At 47.5% G+C, this 20,059-nt stretch overlaps 1 protein-coding gene across 1 annotated transcript in view; it reads right to left on the bottom strand.

Annotated features, from left to right (window-relative positions):
• The window catches only part of LOC144739806 (receptor-type tyrosine-protein phosphatase S-like), a 210,430-nt gene that overhangs the window by 90,472 nt on the left and 99,899 nt on the right, over positions 1-20,059 (bottom strand). Inside the window, exon 4 of the mRNA XM_078622715.1 lies at positions 19,255-19,396. Coding sequence (XP_078478841.1) covers positions 19,255-19,396 — 142 coding nt within the window. The remainder of the gene's footprint in view (positions 1-19,254; positions 19,397-20,059) is intronic.

The raw sequence follows: 20,059 nt of genomic DNA, 5'->3' as shown, positions 1-20,059 counted from the left end.
CAAGTCAAAATATACATTTCATGAGATGAATTTATATTATTTTTGTCTATAAAAGTAATATTGAACATGAAGTGTCTTGATAACTTTGTGAGAGCACCAACAACCAACATTTGCCACTAAGTGGCAGTGACGTAACAACCAGCACCAATAGACAAAGATCCCCCATATAGCCTGTAACTGACTTGCAGCGAGTGCTGTTGACGAACACCTATGAAGGCCGGCACGGCACATGAGGGAGTGGGTGGCTATGACCACAAGCATTCATTGAGACGGGTCCAGGTTTCGCAAGCATATAGAAGGGAGGCCATAACTGTGGCCTAGAAGACCTGGAGCATTGTATGCAGCGATAGATCAGGTAGCTTCCACACAGCGTTACACAGCCAATGAAAAGATGCTGCTCGGCTGATTCTGAGTGAGACTTCTGCTGCTAAACCGGAACTAGATAACTGGTGTTGTCACTGGTGTTGGCCGTGAGTGGGAATCAAACCCGGGTCGCCAAGTTCGTAGCGAAGCGCGCTAACCCCCACACTACCGCTCCCCACAGATAAAATACACACACCCTCATACACATATAATCCCAAGCCAACAATAGAATAACTTTACTGAATGAAACAAACTTACTTCAATACCCACACACCCATACACTCAAATTAATATACACGCACTCATATACCCTAACCCCACAACACACGCACTCTGCCAACAACAACAACCGCCATTCGCCACTAAGTGGCGGTGACGTCACCACGACGCTTGTGCCAGGCCAAGTGCACCTTGAGGCCACGTGAAGTGTTGAACGCCCGCTGGCAGGAGGTCACGGGGCAGACCCAGCAGGTGCCACGGGTCGACTGACCGAGATGACCGAGATGACTGGCTGATGCACCACCTTTGCCCCCTACTGTACCAACTTGCTGTGCTTTAGCCACCCGGCGCTCCGTTCGTTGTTGTGAGCGTCGCTCCTCCGCCCTCCGTTGTTGTTGGAGGGCGACTGCCTCCAACTGCCCAGTAGCGTCCTTCACGAGCCTCCTCCACTGAGGCCGATCTTGACACCGCTGGTACCAGTCATCGGCAAGTCCACTCAGCTCCAAGTCCTCCTGTACCACATCACTCCATCTCTTCTCTAGCCCGTGCCGCGCCCGTTTAGCCCCCTCGATCCGGCCGAACAAAAGCTATTTAGGCATGCGGTGACTGGGCATATACACACACATACCCATACAAACTCAAACACTAATTGCCACACACACTATATACACGAATACACTGCACGACACACACTCATAAACACACAGCCATTTAAACACGCTCATACACAAACACAACTATATGCCCACACACACAGCCATAGAAACGCACTCACTCACTCATTCACAGACATCACTGTCAGCCACTATATCTCTTTCTGCCTGAAACCTATCCCATGGTGGGACCATCCCAAGGTCACAAAATGAGTAAGCACCTCTTACAAGGTCTCACAGCACTGGTGAGAGAGGGGGGGGGGAACGAATGGAGAGGTTGGTGTGTAGGCTTGTAATGATAATAGATAAAGGATTAAATTAAAGAAAATACAATAAAAATGGTTCAAGCCAGTGTTAAAATAAAGAAAATAACCCTCTGTGCCCTGACTTTTGAGCCACTCTGTATATATAAACTACATGCAGGTGTGTGCCTACTTGTACGTGCGTGAATTCTGTGCTGTGTAGTAATGTGTAACTGCAAATTAGATCCTAAGCCAGGAGTAGAAATTCCTCATTCCCATGGCGAGGGATCAGTCTATTGACAGTACAACAGCCACTGATGATTTTACTTAATGCTGCTGCTCATTTGATCAACCAGTCATGATGATGATGATTAGGCAAGTAACAATTGAACCTTATGGCGGTACCCCGGGGTACCATAGTACCCCGGCTCTCGCATAATGTCTGTGATGCATTAATTTTAAGTCTGTTGATGGTCGGCGATGCGGCAATCGACTCATCTCGACGAGCTGTACACGATGCACTATGGTGCATATGTGAGCATTCAGGGTTTCAGCGCAATCGTCCTCGCTGCATTTCGACATCGCGGAGCGGCGCTGATTTCAGGATTGATTCGTACCCCTGTCGCAGAGTTAAGTACACCCCTGGAAAAATTATTGTCCCAGAAATAAAATATTTAATCTTGATTTTAAGCTTTCGTGACTGCAGAAATCCATACTCTTTGCTTCTTTCGGTAAAGTCACGTCGGTAAAGTCACGTTGATTCTTTACAATGTATAAAATGTATATAAAATATTTAATTGCCTCGGCCATAAGGATCAATTGACATCCCCCTTTGGTGAGTCCATTAACTGTTACAATAAATGGTCAAGTTTCTCATGTCTCTGTACAATTCCCCATTTTCTCTGTCTCGTTTGGTCAATTGTCTGCTAATTTAGCATAAATGTAACATAAGTTTCTAATTTGCAAACATTGTAAAGAATCAACACTCGCATGCACAATTGAATGCATGTATTATTAACGAGGTATCGATTTTAATTGATAAATCGATGCCTCATTAAGTGTATAATGATGATGATAATGGGCTAAGTGAATCCTTGATTGGGATTTAAATCATGACCTTCTGATTGCGAGTCCATATCGACATCCAGCGCGATACATCACTTATTGTGTGCATTCAGATTACCATTACTTTGCATTTGCCAGTTGATTACTTAATACGATAACTTTCATTTTTAGGAGCTGCAAAGGATTCTGAAATTAAGAGAGAAACCACTGTGTCAGCAACTTGGGTTAATGTGACAGCAGCAGCCGATGTGTATAGATCATGCAGCAAATACTTAAGTCACAGCACAGTGCTGGTAATTGAGAGATTAAATCAACCTAATTTACATTAATTTATTAATCATAATTGATTCTCACACGCACAATTTGATGCACGTAACGTAAGCGTAGTATAATTCACGAGCCCTTCGGCAATCCGCCTCCCCAAGCTCTACTTCACCAAGCTGGCCCAGTGCGGGTTGGGGGAGGGTTAGTGAAGGAAGAGGGGGGGGGGGTTAGTGAAGGAAGAGGGTTAGTGAAGGGAGAGGGGGGGGAGGGTTAGTGAAGGAAGAGGGGGGGGAGGGTTAGTGAAGGAAGAGGGGGGGGAGGGTTAGTGAAGGAAGAGGGGGGGGAGGGTTAGTGAAGGAAGAGGGGGGGAGGGTTAGTGAAGGAAGAGGGGGGGGAGGGTTAGTGAAGGAAGAGAGGGGGGAGTGGTGGCCACGATCGGTGAACTCGCCAATGATGCTAGCCTCGTCCAGGAATCCAACTTGGGTTAGCAGGTTGATACCACAGTTTGCTAGCAATGAGCCACAGCTCCATTTGCGAGCATAATCATCCTGGCTGAATAAGTCCAGGTATCACAAGAGTCAGAGGTTTGCGAGTTTAAATTACTTTCAAGAGAGAGACGTGGTCAATCATACTTTTTTGATTTATAAATCAAATAACACTTTGTAGGAAACCCATCGTGGTTGTCCTATGAAACTACACCACTAGCTGGGACCGGGAGTAGAGATGAGCAGTGCCTCACTTGAGACACTGTAATTCATAGAGGTAGTCAGATTACGCAACGTTTTTTACATTGAGAGTGGAGTAAAATAAAACTCAGCTCTTCCTCACTGGAACATCCCCCAAACCCCCAACAAAAAATACCAAGTGGTAAAATCAAGACAAGAAATAGATTTTGGAAACATACTCCAGCCCTAAATCATGGTAAATCATCGAAATGCCAACAGCATGAATGAATACAGTTGTAGTGACATCCCCGATGTCACTGTATGGTGCCGGCCCGGGAGGGCCGTGGCGTGCGATGTTCCTACGTCGCGGACAGCATAATATATGATTCTTTGAAACTGATTAGTCCACACCAGAGAAAGCTTTCTTTGGAGCATAGTCTCAAAAGGTGTTAGACCAGAGGATGCCAAAAGGCCTTCAGTTTCAAAGATAATGCATATATTATCATGTTTTTTGTTTGCATTCTGACCACACGTATTGTGGTTAATGCAGACATGATTCCTTGTAAAAGGTTTCAGTTTGGTGTTTTGCCAGAAAAAAGGGGAAACCCTATTCTCATATTTTGGTACTGGTGTAGTGGGTTCGAATTAGGTGCACACACACGCAGCTTGGAGGCAACACTATTTATTAAACGGTAAGTAATATAACACTGTACATGAGGTGGTGACCACCTTCCTCAACTCACTAACACTCTGGAACACGACACAGACTGGACCAGGCAGGCAACGGCCTGCCTGGCCCAGGACGACGACTCGGGACTTGACGACCGATGATGTCTTCACTTTGGAGTCCAGTACAACAGCCTCGCTCTGCGTTCACACCACGCTTATATATGCTTTGGCGTGGCTGGCTCCGCCCCGGCGTGGCTGGCTCTCTTCAGGCCACGCCTCCCTTCCCAGGACACGCCTCACTTCCCCCACCTTTGGGAAGGTCCGGATCCCTCCACCACGTGACCCCCCAGGCACCCCCTTGGGGCCCCCAGCCTTCGTACAGGCCGACACAGTAGTGACCGTTCTATGTCACTACATCACCCCCCCCTGTATAAACACACAGCCGTCCCCGGCTGTAACACAACTGTGAAACATCGAAAAGGTGTGCCTCCGAACCAGCAACATCAATAAATGACCGGCGACCGATAAGAAATACAATCACGTAATATATACAGAATCGACGAGGGTAAAAGGGAACCGCATAGAAAACGGGGAATTAACAACAAATATACATGAAAACTGGCTAACCCACTTACGCTCCAGCACAGCCTCCCCGTGAGAACCACTCATGCACCGACATGTGAGTGTGGCCATTGGAACGACGGCATAGGCAATGAGCAAAGAGTCTGAGAGGCATGTAGAGCAGCCAGCCTTCAACGAGTCCATGTGGCCGGGCCTGGGGAACCAGAAGCGGCCCAAAGGGCACGGCCCCTCCCCCCAGGAGTCAGAACAGGAGGAGCAGGAGTAGCTGACGCATGCTCCACTCCCCTCCCAGTCCATAGCCGGTCGGCATAACCGGCGACTCCAAGGTGCCAGGTAGATACTGCCTCCTGTGACGAGAACCAAACCCTCCTGAGGCATCACTCAACGAACACTCGCCTCCGCTCTTCGGACATGACAGTCACCCGTTAGCACCCCCCCGCCTTTCCGACGCGGCGTCACAACCAGTAGCACGCGTCGGCCATATCGGGGGGGGAATTTCCATGTTACCACCCCACCGCCTTTCCGACGCGGCGTCACAACCAGTAGCACGCGACGGCCATATCAGGGGGATTTTAACCCAGTCTCTCTCCAAGACTCGCATCGCAGCATATAGCTGTTCCGACCGAGCTGAGACCCAGTCTCTCTCCAAGACTCGCATCGCAGCATATAGCTGTACCGACCGAGCTGAGACGACCCAGTCTCTCTCCAAGACTCGCATCGCAGCATATAGCTGTACCGACCGAGCTGAGACGACCCAGTCTCTCTCCAGGACTCGCATCGCAGCATATAGCTGTACCGACCGAGCTGAGACGACCCATCGTTCACTCACTGCACAACATGCACCCTAAAAACTGAGGGATACAGTCCCAACGTAACAGGACAACTCCACCTGAACCTTACGAATCTCCAGCCCACTGTTTCAACGCACCTCGGAGTGTCTCACTCTCCGGGCCGTCAGGTCAAGCCATCAGACACAGCATGATGGGACCACACTCTCTGAGCCATGTGAGCGCACAGCCCACTAGGCTAGACAAGCCACGGAGTGTCTCGATCTCCGGGCTGTCAGGTCAAGCTGTCAGACACAGCATGACGGGACCAAACTCTCTGAGCCATGTGAGCGCACAGCCCACTAGGCTAGACAAACCACGGAGTGTCTCGATCTCCGGGCTGTCAGGTCAAGCCGTCAGACACAACATGACGGGACCATACTCTCTGAGCCATGTGAGCGCACAGCCCACTAGGCTAGACAAACCACGGAGTGTCTCGATCTCCGGGCTGTCAGGTCAAGCCGTCAGACACAGCATGACGGGACCACAATGTTCGTGTTAGGCACGCAACTCTCACTGGGCCATCCTGGTCAGGATCTGCGCCCCAAGATAAGTGACAGCCAGCACCACAATTCCAAATCCCTGGCAGCATGTCACCATCGCAATTTAACACCATCACAACACATACAATTTGAATTATGATCCCCCACAGAACTGGTCCAATGCCGAACAGGTACGCACAATTTGTGACGATCCCGAATATTCAATGGTCACAACAATACACCTCACATCCCATATCCGTACACATCATCTCCGAGACTCGCATTGCAGCATGCAGCTGTACCAACCGAGTGGAGAGAGCAACGCAATTTGACAGCAATTAACGGAAACGCACCCCCGATTGATGTAGAACACAAGGGGCATTCCTGCACAAAAGACATCATCTGTGCAACAACGGACAGGAGCCAACCAGTGAGGTTGAAACACACCGAACCTGTCATTTCAAAAACCCCTTCAACATTAACCATGGGACTCAGGGCATTCGAATTTTGAGAGCAAAAAAACTATACACAAACCCCAAGAATCGCCAAATTGATTAATACAGTATATGCAGTATATGAAATTCGTACAGTCAATCATTTGGCGCAATGCTCCATCCAGTCCCCACATGGCAACACACACAATCAATACTCCAGACAATCCGTACATAGTAAATAATCACAAGCAAGTACCCAACAGTCCATACACTGTTAACAATTCCAAGCAAAGCTCCATACGGTCTGTACCTTGGCAACAATGACGATCAAAGTTTCTTACAGTTACACGTGACAATCACGAGCGAAACTCCATACAGTATACACAATAACAATGGCGATTTCGCAACAAAACGATGTAACAACACGAGTCATTAACACGGCAACCTACAGGATATCAACAGAGCTCGGGACACCCAACCACGAATTAATCATTAACTACACCCAGAAGATACCGATCTCGACGTCGTAATTAACAACAACACTTGTTACAAGCAGACACCCGCATGGAAGCCGCGCCAATTTATCACGCACACAACCGGACGAACACGCTCCGCAAACCAGCGAGTAAAAAAAAACACCCGCGATCGCAACCCGGCACACGCAAGATGGGTGAAGTTATTATTATTTTTCTTGGGGACGGGTGCTTGTCATGTCACGACTCGCCTGGCAAACTGTGAATAGCGGAGGGCGGCAAGGTGGAGCACTGGGACGGCCCGAAGAATCTTGCATGGTGAATATGGCCTGCTCTTGCGAACCCATCCACCCTCTCGCGCTCGAGCAGAAGACGGGGGCGCCACCCGAACGTGTGGAACTCCCCCTCCGCAGGCGTTGATGTCGGCGGGAGCGGCATTTCGGCAGCAGGAGCGGCGTTTTGGCGGGAACAGCGCCCCGACCCGCCGCCGAAATGGCGGGAGCGGCGTTTTGGCGGGAACCGTGCCCCGACCAGCCGCCGAAATGGCGGGAGCGGCGCTTTGGCGGGAACCGCGCCCCGACCAACCGCCGAAATGGCGGGCCCACCGCGTGGCCCGCATGCCCGGGCCTCCCCCGCCAGCCCCCGCAGCGACGATGGTGTCCTCTCCCCCGCAGCGACGATGGTGTCCTCTCCCCGCGGCTCCGTTGCTCCGTTCCCGATGGCGGCGAAGCAGCGGTGCGATGCCAGTCCCGCCGCTCCGCGTGCAGCGCCATCTCTCTCTCTCACCGGGGCTGCCATCCCCGGGGCTGTCCGAAGGATAGTCGTCACACCGTCCCCGTCGTACGAAGACATCCAGATGAGTTTTATATTTGTTTTTCGTGTGCCCATTTTACTTCTCTAGGATAACACCTAGCAAAATTTATTTTTCCACCTTCTGACACCAAATGTAGTGGGTTCGAATTAGGTGCACACACACGCAGCTTGGAGGCAACACTATTTATTAAACGGTAAGTAATATAACACTGTACATGAGGTGGTGACCACCTTCCTCAACTCACTAACACTCTGGAACACGACACAGACTGGACCAGGCAGGCAACGGCCTGCCTGGCCCAGGACGACGACTCGGGACTTGACGACCGATGATGTCTTCACTTTGGAGTCCAGTACAACAGCCTCGCTCTGCGTTCACACCACGCTTATATCTGCTTTGGCGTGGCTGGCTCCGCCCCGGCGTGGCTGGCTCTCTTCAGGCCACGCCTCCCTTCCCAGGACACGCCTCACTTCCCCCACCTCTGGGAAGGTCCGGATCCTTCCACCACGTGACCCCCCAGGCACCCCCTTGGGGCCCCCAGCCTTCGTACAGGCCGACACAGTAGTGACCGTTCTATGTCACTACACTGGCAAAGGAGGTCCCATGATGTAGCCTTCAAGTACATTCAAGACTTCTTCCCTAAGCTGTCTGAGGCAAAGGTCAAAGCCGGTGTCTTCTTCGGACCACAGATAAAGTAGAGCCTGGAGTGCAATGAATTTCTCAAGAAGCTCACTAGTAAGGAGAAATAGGCTTGGAACAGCTTTGTTACAGTGGTTCGTGGCTTCCTGGGCAATCACAACGTCGAAAACTAAGTGGAGCTGGTTGAGACTCTGGTGAAGAACTACGGCGCAATGGGCTGTAGGATGTCCCTCAAAGTCCATATCCTTGATGCTCATCGTGATAAATTAAACGAGAACATGGTAGCGTACTCGGAGGGGCAAGGTGAGCGCTTCCACCAGGATATACTGGACTTTGAACACCACTACCAAGGACAGTATAAAGAGAACATGATGGGAGACTACATTTGTGGGCTGATTCGTGAAAGCATTTTTTATTACTTTAGTATAAATACATGTTAGTTTATTTTGGTTTTTTCTAACTTTATGTGAACGAAAAGACACCAATTTGCCCGTTTTCTTATTGAAAATAGGTAAATTTAAAAATATCACTGTCCTGGTCACAAAATAAAAGTTTGTGGGGAATAATAGCCATTTTCTGTACTTTTGAGGCATAAGCAATTAGGAAATAACACTTACTACTCAGGAACAAAAATTGTGTTACATCGTGTATTCACAATAATCCGATGAGTGCCTTTGCCTCTGTAAGCCAGAGACAACAATCCTCCATACTCAGTGTCTGAGCGTGCCTTTACCTGGGTGTCTAGCCATACATATCCTGAGAGAGTCTGTCTGACTCGCCGAGTAATAAGCAATAATTAATGAATTTTACTTCACAATCAACAAACGCAACTGTACTCACACACACAGGGACACGTACAGGAAGATGCACACACATGCACACACGGAGATACACAATCGAGGATAAATGCACATGCACTCATATAGGCAGACACACACACGAGCACACAGATACAGAAATGCACAAACACACAAATGCGTACTCACACACAGATGCACACAGACACACATATTGCACCCACGCATACATGCACACATAGCCACACTCTTGAACACATACACACAAGAGTGCAAAGGAACGAACATGCATACCAAATAAAGACAAATATACCCCGTATAGACATAACAGACTGCTGGGAGAAGTGCTATTAGCGAGCACCTATGAAAGCCGGCACGGCAAAAGAGAGAGTGGGTGGCCAGCACCACGCCTGGCCACCTTTGTCACCCCAGTGATGATGTTTAGTCACCGCACCAGGTACCCATTTGAGGCCGAGTCGACCTGGGGAAGCCCAGGACTGGTTCAAATAATCGTTACCGATGTTGGCCGTGAGAAAGAATTGAACTCAGGTCGCTGGGTTCTTAGCTCACCCCACTAACCACTACACTACTGCATGTATACAAAGACACGTGCACGCATATGAACGTACAGAGAACGAAATAAGGGACCCCCTTCGAAGCCTCCTCAATAAAATTGGGATGCTGTCCCTTAACGGAATGAATCGTCTGCGGGGTAGGGGGGAAACGGAGAATAACATAAAAAAAAATGCTTGTGGCGAGACTGAGTCTGCAGTGTAATTGGTGTTGGACCAAGACCTAGGATAAAGAACAGCGACAATAAAACACAAAAAAAACACAAAATGGTTCAACCCCCTCCCTCCTATAGCAAGATTGGAGCCATGGGGATGAAAATACATCAGTCTGAACACACGCAGAGTGGTGTGGTTATTTTAGCGTGTGGCTGGTGGATTTTTAAGGAAGTCTCTGAAGGGGGGTTGCGTAATGGGAGGGGTACCTTAATGGATGTGAGTGTGTGTAGGTGTGTGTGTGTGTGCCTGTGTTGATGGCCTCAAGGTGCACATGGCCTGGCACAAGCGTCGTGAAGTCACCGCCACTTAGTGGCGAATGGCGGTTGTTGTTGTTGTGTTGATGTGTGTGCGCGTCGGTTATGTGAGTGGTTTATCATTGCACTGTGATACAAATGCAGTGCCATAAGTTCGATTCCCAGCCACAACTAACATGTGGTGGAGTGTGAGAAAATCAGCAGTGGGGAGACAAAGGTGCACACTTACAATCATGTAGCCCTCATGCTTAGGCACCTTAAAACACCTAGGGCCATCCAGGTTTGATTGTGTGAGAAGCTGACAACTCACAACTGGAAGGCGAATAACAGTGCAATCCCAGAGGCAACGAAACAAGAACATGTTAGGGATGGCAGACCGGCAGAAGTGAGAATTGCAAGCAGCAAAAGTGGGATGGGTGGAGCACGCTACAAGAGGCACAAAGTCACCATGAAATACAAAGACAAAGATCCCCCGTACAGCCTTAATAGACTGTAGGGGCAAGTGCTGTTAGCGAGCACCTATGAAGGCCAGAACGGTATACGAGGGGGTGGGGTGGCCAGCACCACGCCCGACCGCCTTTGTCTCCCTAGTGGCAATGTTTACACACCGCACCGGATACTCATTTGAGGCTGAATCGACCTAGGGGAGGCCCGGGACCGGTTTAGATAGTCGTCACTGGTGTTTGCCGTGAGCGGGAATCGAACCCGGGTCGCCAGGTTCGTAGTGCAGCGCGCTAACCGCTACACTACCGCTCCCCACAACCATGAAATACAGACACAGAGAGAAAGACACTGAGAATGGCAGAGACACAGGAAGTCCATGAAAATAGAAGAGGGACATGAATAGAAACATTGAGAGATGGAAAGAGAAAGACACACACAGATGGAGATCGAGAAAGATAGTCTGACTCTTGAGTAACACGGAGAAAGACAGGCCGATTTTGGCACAGACTTATCAATGGAGGCATTGCCATTTCATCGATAACAATGATTGCGTTCACTCAGGATTTTTTTCTCCCTGATTTTAGCGGACGCAGCGCCCAGGTAAAAAATGTAGAGGGTACCTGTTTTTACTGGTGTGTGCAATTGCGTGGAAAATCAGCGGTAGTCATCCTACAGAAGAGACTCACCCCCCCCCCCCGACTAAAGAAATGTGGATGTTCCACATCAGGACCGGCAATGGATATAAGAACCGTTCCACCACACTCGTTTTGGCAGAGAGTGTCTCCCCGCTCGCGGCGACAGCGGGGAGACACTCATCTCACATCCCCACGATGGAGGCAGCAGCAGCGCCATTGCGTAATCTCTATCGTGTAATCTATATACAATTTAAAATGTAAACTCAACTTTTTCTGCTTACCGTCAATGTTTGCCTTGATGTTGATGGCTTCGTGCCTTTTGCGCGAGAGCTTTCGTGTTGACTTAAGTACCGTTTATTGAACAAAAAACTTGTTCGTAAAATCAATTCGGTGGATAGAAATTAAACAAAACTGCACATCTTTTCAAAAACTCGTACCCTGTTCCCAAACCAGAATAACAATATACATGCTCTTTACAATGTATATTTTTTTCGTATTAAGGAAGCAGAAGATTGGACAAGCATTCCATTTAAAAAATTCCATCCAAACACAATACATGTATAATCCATACATGTAGTTACCATGAAAACAATTCACATTAATTACAGTGCACAAACAACAGTGGGTTGTTATAAGGTGTAACCTATACAATAAAACTCCTGAATATATGTAGCGAGGCTACAATTCCTAAATTAACCAAAATTATCCATAATAGAGGTTTTTTGGGTTAGATCGCGTAAATATAAAAATGTGTCGTTAAAACCCGCCACCACCCGACACAGCCAACTAGTAAGGGTTGTCGCGTAAACAGAACGTGCCAATTCGTCACTAGTACAGCACACTGGTGTAATGTTGTGTATAGTGTAATGTATAATAGTGTAGTGTGTAGTGTATTGTGTATAGTAGTGTATAGTGTAGTGTATAGTGGAGTATACTAGTACAGCACCACCGGTGTGTTGGAGAGCCAAGCCACAACATTTATGATCTGAGTACGACGTTTCGCCAGTAATTACAATTAGCTTCATCAGGCGACAGCCAGATTTGTGGAGACGTCTATTTCGTTCCTTATATAGAGGCGTAGATGTGGTGACCACGCTTCTGGGCCAAAGTGGGAGGGGGGGGTGTTTAATTACTGAGTTAACGTACATTATGCATGTGCATTATGCGAGCCCTCTGAACTTGTCCTTCCTGTCTATTGTGTGTATTAAAATAGCCCTACCAACGGTAATCCCTATTGAAGTACGCTGCCCTTTGTAGGCATGCATTTAAATAATGTATTATTTGATGATTCGCTTCCACGCAGCACTAAGGCGGTAGCTATCCGAACGGTTAAAGTTATTTTTATTTCTTTACATTTCGATAGATTCTCTAATTAGTCTTGGCCAGTAGTAGCTAGTTTTGCACAGAACTTCAAACATTATCTAAATCAATTGAGTGTCCTTGTTGGCACGCGTTCTGCTACTAACAGTTGTATTTGGGAGAATTTAATATTTCTCTGATGTTATTTTAGTCTCGTGCTGATCATCCGTCCTGTTTGCCCAACATAACATTTACCACACGTGCAGTTAATCCTGTACACACCTTCTGTAGCAATTGTTTTAATGTGTAGAGTATGAAGGCTGAGAGAAACAGAAGAAAGCAAAGTGTTCACAGCAAATTCCACCTTATCCCCACCCCCTACAAAACGGCACTCTCTCACCTCCAACCCGAGCCCTCGTTACGAGAGAAAAAGGATCCTTGTATCAAGGAGAAATGGGGGGCAGGAGAGGAAAGGAGGAGGGAGGGTAGAGGAGGGGACAAGATGCCCATAACGTCTCCAAATAAAATCTCACATTACCCCCACCACCCCCACCACCCCCACGCCTCATGCCAAAGAGGCTAGGATTCCTTGGGCTCTCACAAAAGCACAGGGCAGCTTCATTTACAAGGGGAGACGATAGCTTCTGCATGTTTTTTTTAATATTGATTTGAGGCTAAGCAGATCTAGGGGTTGGACAGTTGGTGCCATGACTTGCTCGCCTGCCGCCAAGACGGATACCCCTGGGAGCGATGATTAGACCCCCACCGCTGGTGACAGATTAATGTACACTGGGCGGATATTGTCAGTATTCAAAGTCCACATTGTTAATCCCGATTAAGGCAGTATGAGGATGATAATCCTTAATATATAATTCTGGCTTAGCAATCATTGGAAGGACGTAATAAACCATTTCGGATCTTAACTGATTGTGTTCACGTTTACGGTGACTTTCAGACCGCGTTCCACTCACTGGCATTGTATTCTCCGCAGGGAATGGATTCTTTGCTCCACTGCAAGTTTTCCCCCCACGACTCACCCATTGACACGACGGTCAATGGTACAGCGTATAATAACAAATAGTATAACATTTATAATCCTAAAGTCTAATAATGATTAGACTTGTGACTGGTGTCGATCTCAGTTGATTCATAACAATCATGTATTAGACACGAAGCTAACCCATCGAAGGTCGAGGATTCAAACCTTGACGCACATTTAAATGTTAAGAGTTAATTGATTCAAATTGCAGCAATTTCACATATTCTTCGGCAAATTATATTTTATCAGAGCAATTGTTGCCTCAAAATGGCCAAGTCGGACACAATGACTAACTCCTTCGAGGTTCAAGCCATGAGACTGCTTCTTTTGATTTTATTAATGTCATAACGGTTGTCGGAGACTTAAACAGCACTTGAGATCATGGGTTTGAGTAGTGGGTCTGAATGGATATCTCTTTGTTAAGGGGTTTATGATCATTACACACAATGATTCAGCACTGGGTCGAGGTTTCTCTCTCTCTCTCTGGGGGTTCACAATGGCCGTATTAGACACTCAGTCAGTTCAACCAAAGCCATGGGTTCAAGCCCTGGAGTTGGGTGTCTGTGTGTGGTCCTCAAAAAGGGCTCATAATGGCTGTCAAAGACACTGAAACAGTGCCACTCAGATCCTGGTTTGAGCCCTGAGTCTCGCTGATTCCCTCCTGGGACGTTTCCGTATATCCCTTTCCGGCCGGGATGTCCTATGTTTCTGGATTCTGGCTCCACACACCCGCAATCGACGTGCCAAATAAGTGGCTTTATAAATGGGCTCAGGTGACACGATAGCTACAGGAGATGGGGGGGAAGAGGTTGATTGTGTCAATCCCTCCTTCTCAGCAGGAGCCAGTCACATTTACGGGTGATCGAACAACATACATACACATGCAAACTCACGCTCACATATTCTTAGGTTTTTTCGGTAAAGTCACGTAGGTAAAATTTTTTAATTTAAATTAATAAAAGTAAAAGAAAATGCAGACAAGCGCAACCTCACACAGACCCCTAAGGTTAAAATGCAGTCATGGGTAATAAGTTGATTGGATTCAAATTGGATGTCAATCCATGAGTAAAATTGTCTGTGCAGTTTAACAGATGTTTTAATGAAGTGCAGCAGCATTTATTGTCTAAAAGAATGTGTGGAGAGAGAGCAGGAGCAAGAGTAAGAGAGACACCCGGCCTGATGACTTGAGCCAAATATTTGTGACACGACCAGTATCAACCCAATGAGAGAAGACGAGAGATACCCAACCATTGAGCTCAAGTCCACGGTCTTTGGAGCAGAGGTCGCAACCGGGTACCCGATACCCGTACCCTACCCGATATCCGGCTACCCGGCCGGGTACGGGTACGGGTAGCCGTTTGCGACCCTGGTGCGGCCGGGTACGGGTACGGGTACGGGTAGGCCGTGAGTCACTGGTGAGTAACCGTTTGTCACTCATTTCGGGTAGGGTACGGGTACCCATTTGCGACCCTGGTGCGGCCGGATACGGGTAAGGAATCAAAACCCGTTTGCGACCTCTGCTTTGGAGGTGTTGCCTAAATGCCTGACATGGCCATTATGAACCCTTTTAGAGACACCTAGTCACAAGGGTCGAACCCAAGACCTCATATGTTCTCGTTCAACGTTTGACAAAGCCAGGATGAACCATCTGAGAAAGAGAGAGGCGTCCAGCCCGAGGGCTTGAACCCAGTATTTCTGTGGAGCTTGCTCAGTGTCTCCAAGATCGTAATTATCCACAGCCAAATGCCCAAGAAACACTCGTTACAATAACCACCAGGAGGAAAATACAGAAAGTTTGATGTGAAACTGCTCTAATGTGAATCAACGAAGATACAATTCAATTTACTTTTATTGGTGGCAATGCATCATTTATAAAGTTATGCAAAGATCAGTTCAATCTTACTACATGACATGTAACATTTGTAGAAATAAATATCTGTTTGTTTTATTATAGTTTAGCCTCAGTCTACCTTTGGCGATTTTATGAATGTGTAGTGACATTGGGGATGTCACTGTATGGTGCCGGCCCTAGAGGGCCATGGCGTGCGATGTACTCACATCGCGGACAGCATCGTGTGTGTTCAAGTGATCCCGGCTCTAGCAGAGCACGGCGTGCGATGCACCGTCATCACGTACACCCCGTAGGTGGGTGTAGTACCAGCCCGAGCGGTGCTTGGTGAGCGCTGGGATAGCGAGGGCACCACGCATGGCGTACAGTGCGGGCTCCCACAAGGGGGAGCGGGAGAGTGTCAGCCCAGGGACAGGGTTGCCCCGGGCCATGGCACTCTGGTTGACCCCGTAGACACGTGACCTGGAGTGTCCACAGAGAGGGCCCCAGGTGGGGGGGCTAGGGGGTGATCACGTGTCCGGGGAGAGTTCTCGAGAGAGAGATCAAGAGAGAGCTGGAACGCTCTCGAAGGTGGGCGGGGCCAAGGGCGGAGCCGGCCCCGACCTGGGAGGATATAAGGTGGGTCCCTGGGAGGGACTGGGGTTGCTACGTTCTACAAGCTGGCAGCTCCACGTTCTACATCTGAAGAGGCACCAACAAATGGCCCGGGACCCGAGTGCGGGTCCGGTCCGTCGTAGCCCTAACTCCTGTATGGTGGTGTAGTTAACTGGGTGGTCACCACCCGAGGCTGCATCTGGTAAAGGGGCAGCTACTCCTCTGTATATACGTGTTGTGTAATAAATGTGTTGTCTCTGGAGAAGAACGTCTGCGACTCAGTTGGACTCACTAGAAATGTTTAAGTACGGTATTGAAATATAAATGTGTGTGTGAGGGGGGAGAAATAGTGCAGTGGGTAGCACATTGCGCTGTGAACCCAGTTACCCGAGTTCAATTCCCACTCATGACCAACAGTGACGAATATCTGAACTTGTACTGGGCCTCCCCGATGTTAACTCAGCCTTAAAGGAGTACCTGGTGTGGTGTGTAAACATCAGCACTGAGGAGACAAAGGGTGCGGTGTTGGTGACCCACTCCCTAGTGTGCCATGCCAGCCTTCATAGGTGCTCACAATGATGAAAATAGAATAGGCATTACCCTTCCTGGCAATAAGCACAGGTGTTAAAATGTTGACACACCAAATAGACACCTATTATTCTTTCATATGGACACTTACAAGACACTCACTGATTAACAATGTTTTTTTACAGGAGATTCTTGCTTTGCCAAACTACAAATTGGTCAGCTGATTATCCTCATCGCACACACACATCCATATATACAGTTGCAAATGAGGGTTCTAGTCTGGTTGAAGGGGCTAGCAAACCCTCCACCTTACAATTAATTACCAGAGGATCAGAGAATGTGATGGAGGTCTCGAGGGGGCAGGCATGAACGACGTTCACTGGGAAAACCCTGTTTGGTGGAGCCAGGTGACTGGAACCCCCCTCGGGGAGCCTCCAGAAACACCGTTCTTTCATAGGCGCATTGACACAACACCTTGGGTACATGTCAGGTCAAATCAACATCTGCAGGGTGGAACAGCGAATGTGAGCTAATCTAGCCATTGCCCATCGGATTGTCTGTAAGATGCGCCTTCCATTCTAAGATTCCATTCAATTTACAATAGGCCAGTATCAGCTGTTGATAATTGTGAAAATGTGATCATCACCTGCAACTGGTATCTTGTGTTCCACCTGATGCTGAGGGGAAATGAGTGAGGTTCAGGAATCTGGTTCGTGCAGCTGCTATGGCAGCACTGGGTGCCTAGTCCAGACCCCCGCCCCCCAGAAACCATGGCTGATAAAGTATTTCAGCTTGGCGACAGAACGCAACAGGCTCATTTTCACAATCTACCATATCTCACGTCCAAGAATGAGGCGGCTTATTGCATCGTCCTTTTGGAGATTCGCAAAGCCATTTAGCGCTGCCATGATAAGCGGTGGTTGCGGGGGGTTGCTGAAATGGGAACAGTGTCAGTCGCCCAGGATCACAAACCACTCAATTTGATCAAAACAGTTATTTGCAGCAACTATCCTCATTACCATACTTAAAATGAATAAACGTGATGAGGGGAAAGGGGAAATCCCTCGGCCCCAACATCATGGTGCGAGGGTGGGGAGCTGGCCCCTTCTATGGTTTCACAGGTTATATGAAGTAGAGAGCCCCTGTAAATGGCTTAATGATGTGTCATCTGCTGTAGAGGTGTGTAAACTGCCAGGCAGGGATGACCTTCCATGCGCATCGCTGAGGGAGGATGACAATTGTGTGTAGGCTGCCTTACACAACATCATAACAACTTCTTGCACAACGTGAACATTTCTGCACAACGCGAACATTTCTGGAAGAATGTCCTGGTGGTCTCCCCCTTTTTAAAAGGGGAACAGCACTGACTGTTAAAACCACTGAGGGATCTCCCTTGTTAACATCCCAGAAAAGAGATATGTAAGGATTATTAAAGATTGTCTTCCCAGGCACACTGAGAAGCTTACAAAACTCCAGTGTGGTTTTAGGCAGCGGCAGTTCTGCAGAGACACACTATTCTCTGTCAATTTGCTACTGCAAAGGTGTAGGCAATTTTAACATGACCTACACCTCTGTTGTATTGATCTAGTTAAGGCTTCTGATACCAACAAGAGGCTAGAGTTTGGTGCCCTATGATTGTGCACAAGTCCTGTAAAACTACTTGGCTGGGAGTCAAAGGCATTCCTGGTAACCTTGGGGTGCAACAGGGATGTACTCTAGCTCCTGGGCTATTTAACATATATCTTTTTTTTTACCGCAGATAGAGATTCCCATCATGGCATGTGTGTGTATCTAAGCAATGCATTTGCATTTGTCTATTATGCATGAAACAATAAATCAGTTCTTCTGGTCACCAAATATGCATAGCATCATGTGTGTAAGAATTAATTATTTACGAATCGTGCAACTTAAGCTCCATTGAAATAAAAAATTCTTACATTTAGGCTAATAGAGTGAATGATACAACAATTGAGACAGAAGATATTGACAAAACTGATTCTTGTATGGAATGATGACCCCAAAATCATGACAATTTGCCAAACTGCGGGAGTGGGGCATCATTGCAAGCCTAGTATCGATAGGTGTATGTGTGTTTTCACCTCTGTAAATGTGAGGTGTGTATGTATGTATATGTAAGAGGTTCAGTAAAAAAGTGAGTGTAATTAATTTGTTGCAATTGAAGGAATGATAGAAATTGCGCTTAAGATTTTTTTTTCATCTCCATCTCCTCCAACACCTTGTGTGCATGTAGTCACGTGGTATAACAGGACAATCACGTGAGCAGGCCCTGTCAGTGTGAGTTTGGCACCTTCTGATTTATACTGGAGAAAGAACAATGACACAACGTGAAATTGTTGTGCTAAAGTGAAAAAGCTCTCCTCCGTAACGCTCCCCATCTTACAAGGCGCCCACACAGAGAATGTAATGAGTTTTGATAGGAACTCATTTTTAAGAAGGACATGAAAGCAAACGTGAAGAGGCAGCTTAAAGAAATCTCAGCTTAAGACTTCCACGACTGATGCCATGAGCTACGTGATTTTTGGCAACAATGTATGCATGAGAATGAGACTACTTTGAAGGCGCTTCATGACGCGTTTAACGTGTCTTTGTAGGTCGACAAGTGGCATGTGTGTCACCTCTGTAGACGGTGAGTGTGGCAGAGGCTGTTGCCACTCCGACCCCGTTGGAGGCTGTACACTCGTACTCCCCCTCGTCGCGAGGGGTTCTCAGTGGCTGAATCCGGAGCACGGAGCCTGAACCATCCTCAAACTCCGTCACCTGCGTAATCACAATGACCACTCATTTACAGCAAAACGACTCACAAGCACAAAGCCTGAGTCATTGTTAAACTCCAGTCACCTGCATAACCACAATGAAAAGCACTAAACTACAACGAAAACATCACATGATGGAATCTGAGTCTTCCACAAACTCCATCAGCTGAGCAACCACATCCACAACAACAATCAAGCTACAAACACCAAATTGTTACAAACACTAAACTCACAGCTTGGGGTCTGCTTCATCCTCAAATTTACTTCACCTGGAAAGCCACAACAACTGTGACAAACGCCAACCAAACCACAACAGCAACAATGAAACGAGTAAATACATGGATAAAGACATACATTGAAACTACACATCTAAATTACAACTACTAAACGACAGCAAAGCACACCAGACACAGACTGTCACCTGGCAACCACAACCACACAAACCACACAAAACAACTACTACCACAGGTAAATTACAATACAGGAAATATAGAGACATAATCAGACTACAACTAAATAACAATCAAACAGTTAAACAGGTAAACAAATTGACGCTACAACTTAAATGAAATGACCAAAACAAACAATTCAACAAGCTAGGAAGCCAGGACATATAGGGTATCTCAATTTTGATTGAGAATTCTTAGTAAAACACAAATGCATCTAC

The sequence above is a fragment of the Lampetra planeri genome, chromosome 3, assembly GCF_965212315.1.
Source record: "Lampetra planeri chromosome 3, kcLamPlan1.2.h2, whole genome shotgun sequence".
NCBI lineage: Eukaryota > Metazoa > Chordata > Hyperoartia > Petromyzontiformes > Petromyzontidae > Lampetra > Lampetra planeri.
This window is presented reverse-complemented; position numbering and strand designations above follow the sequence as displayed.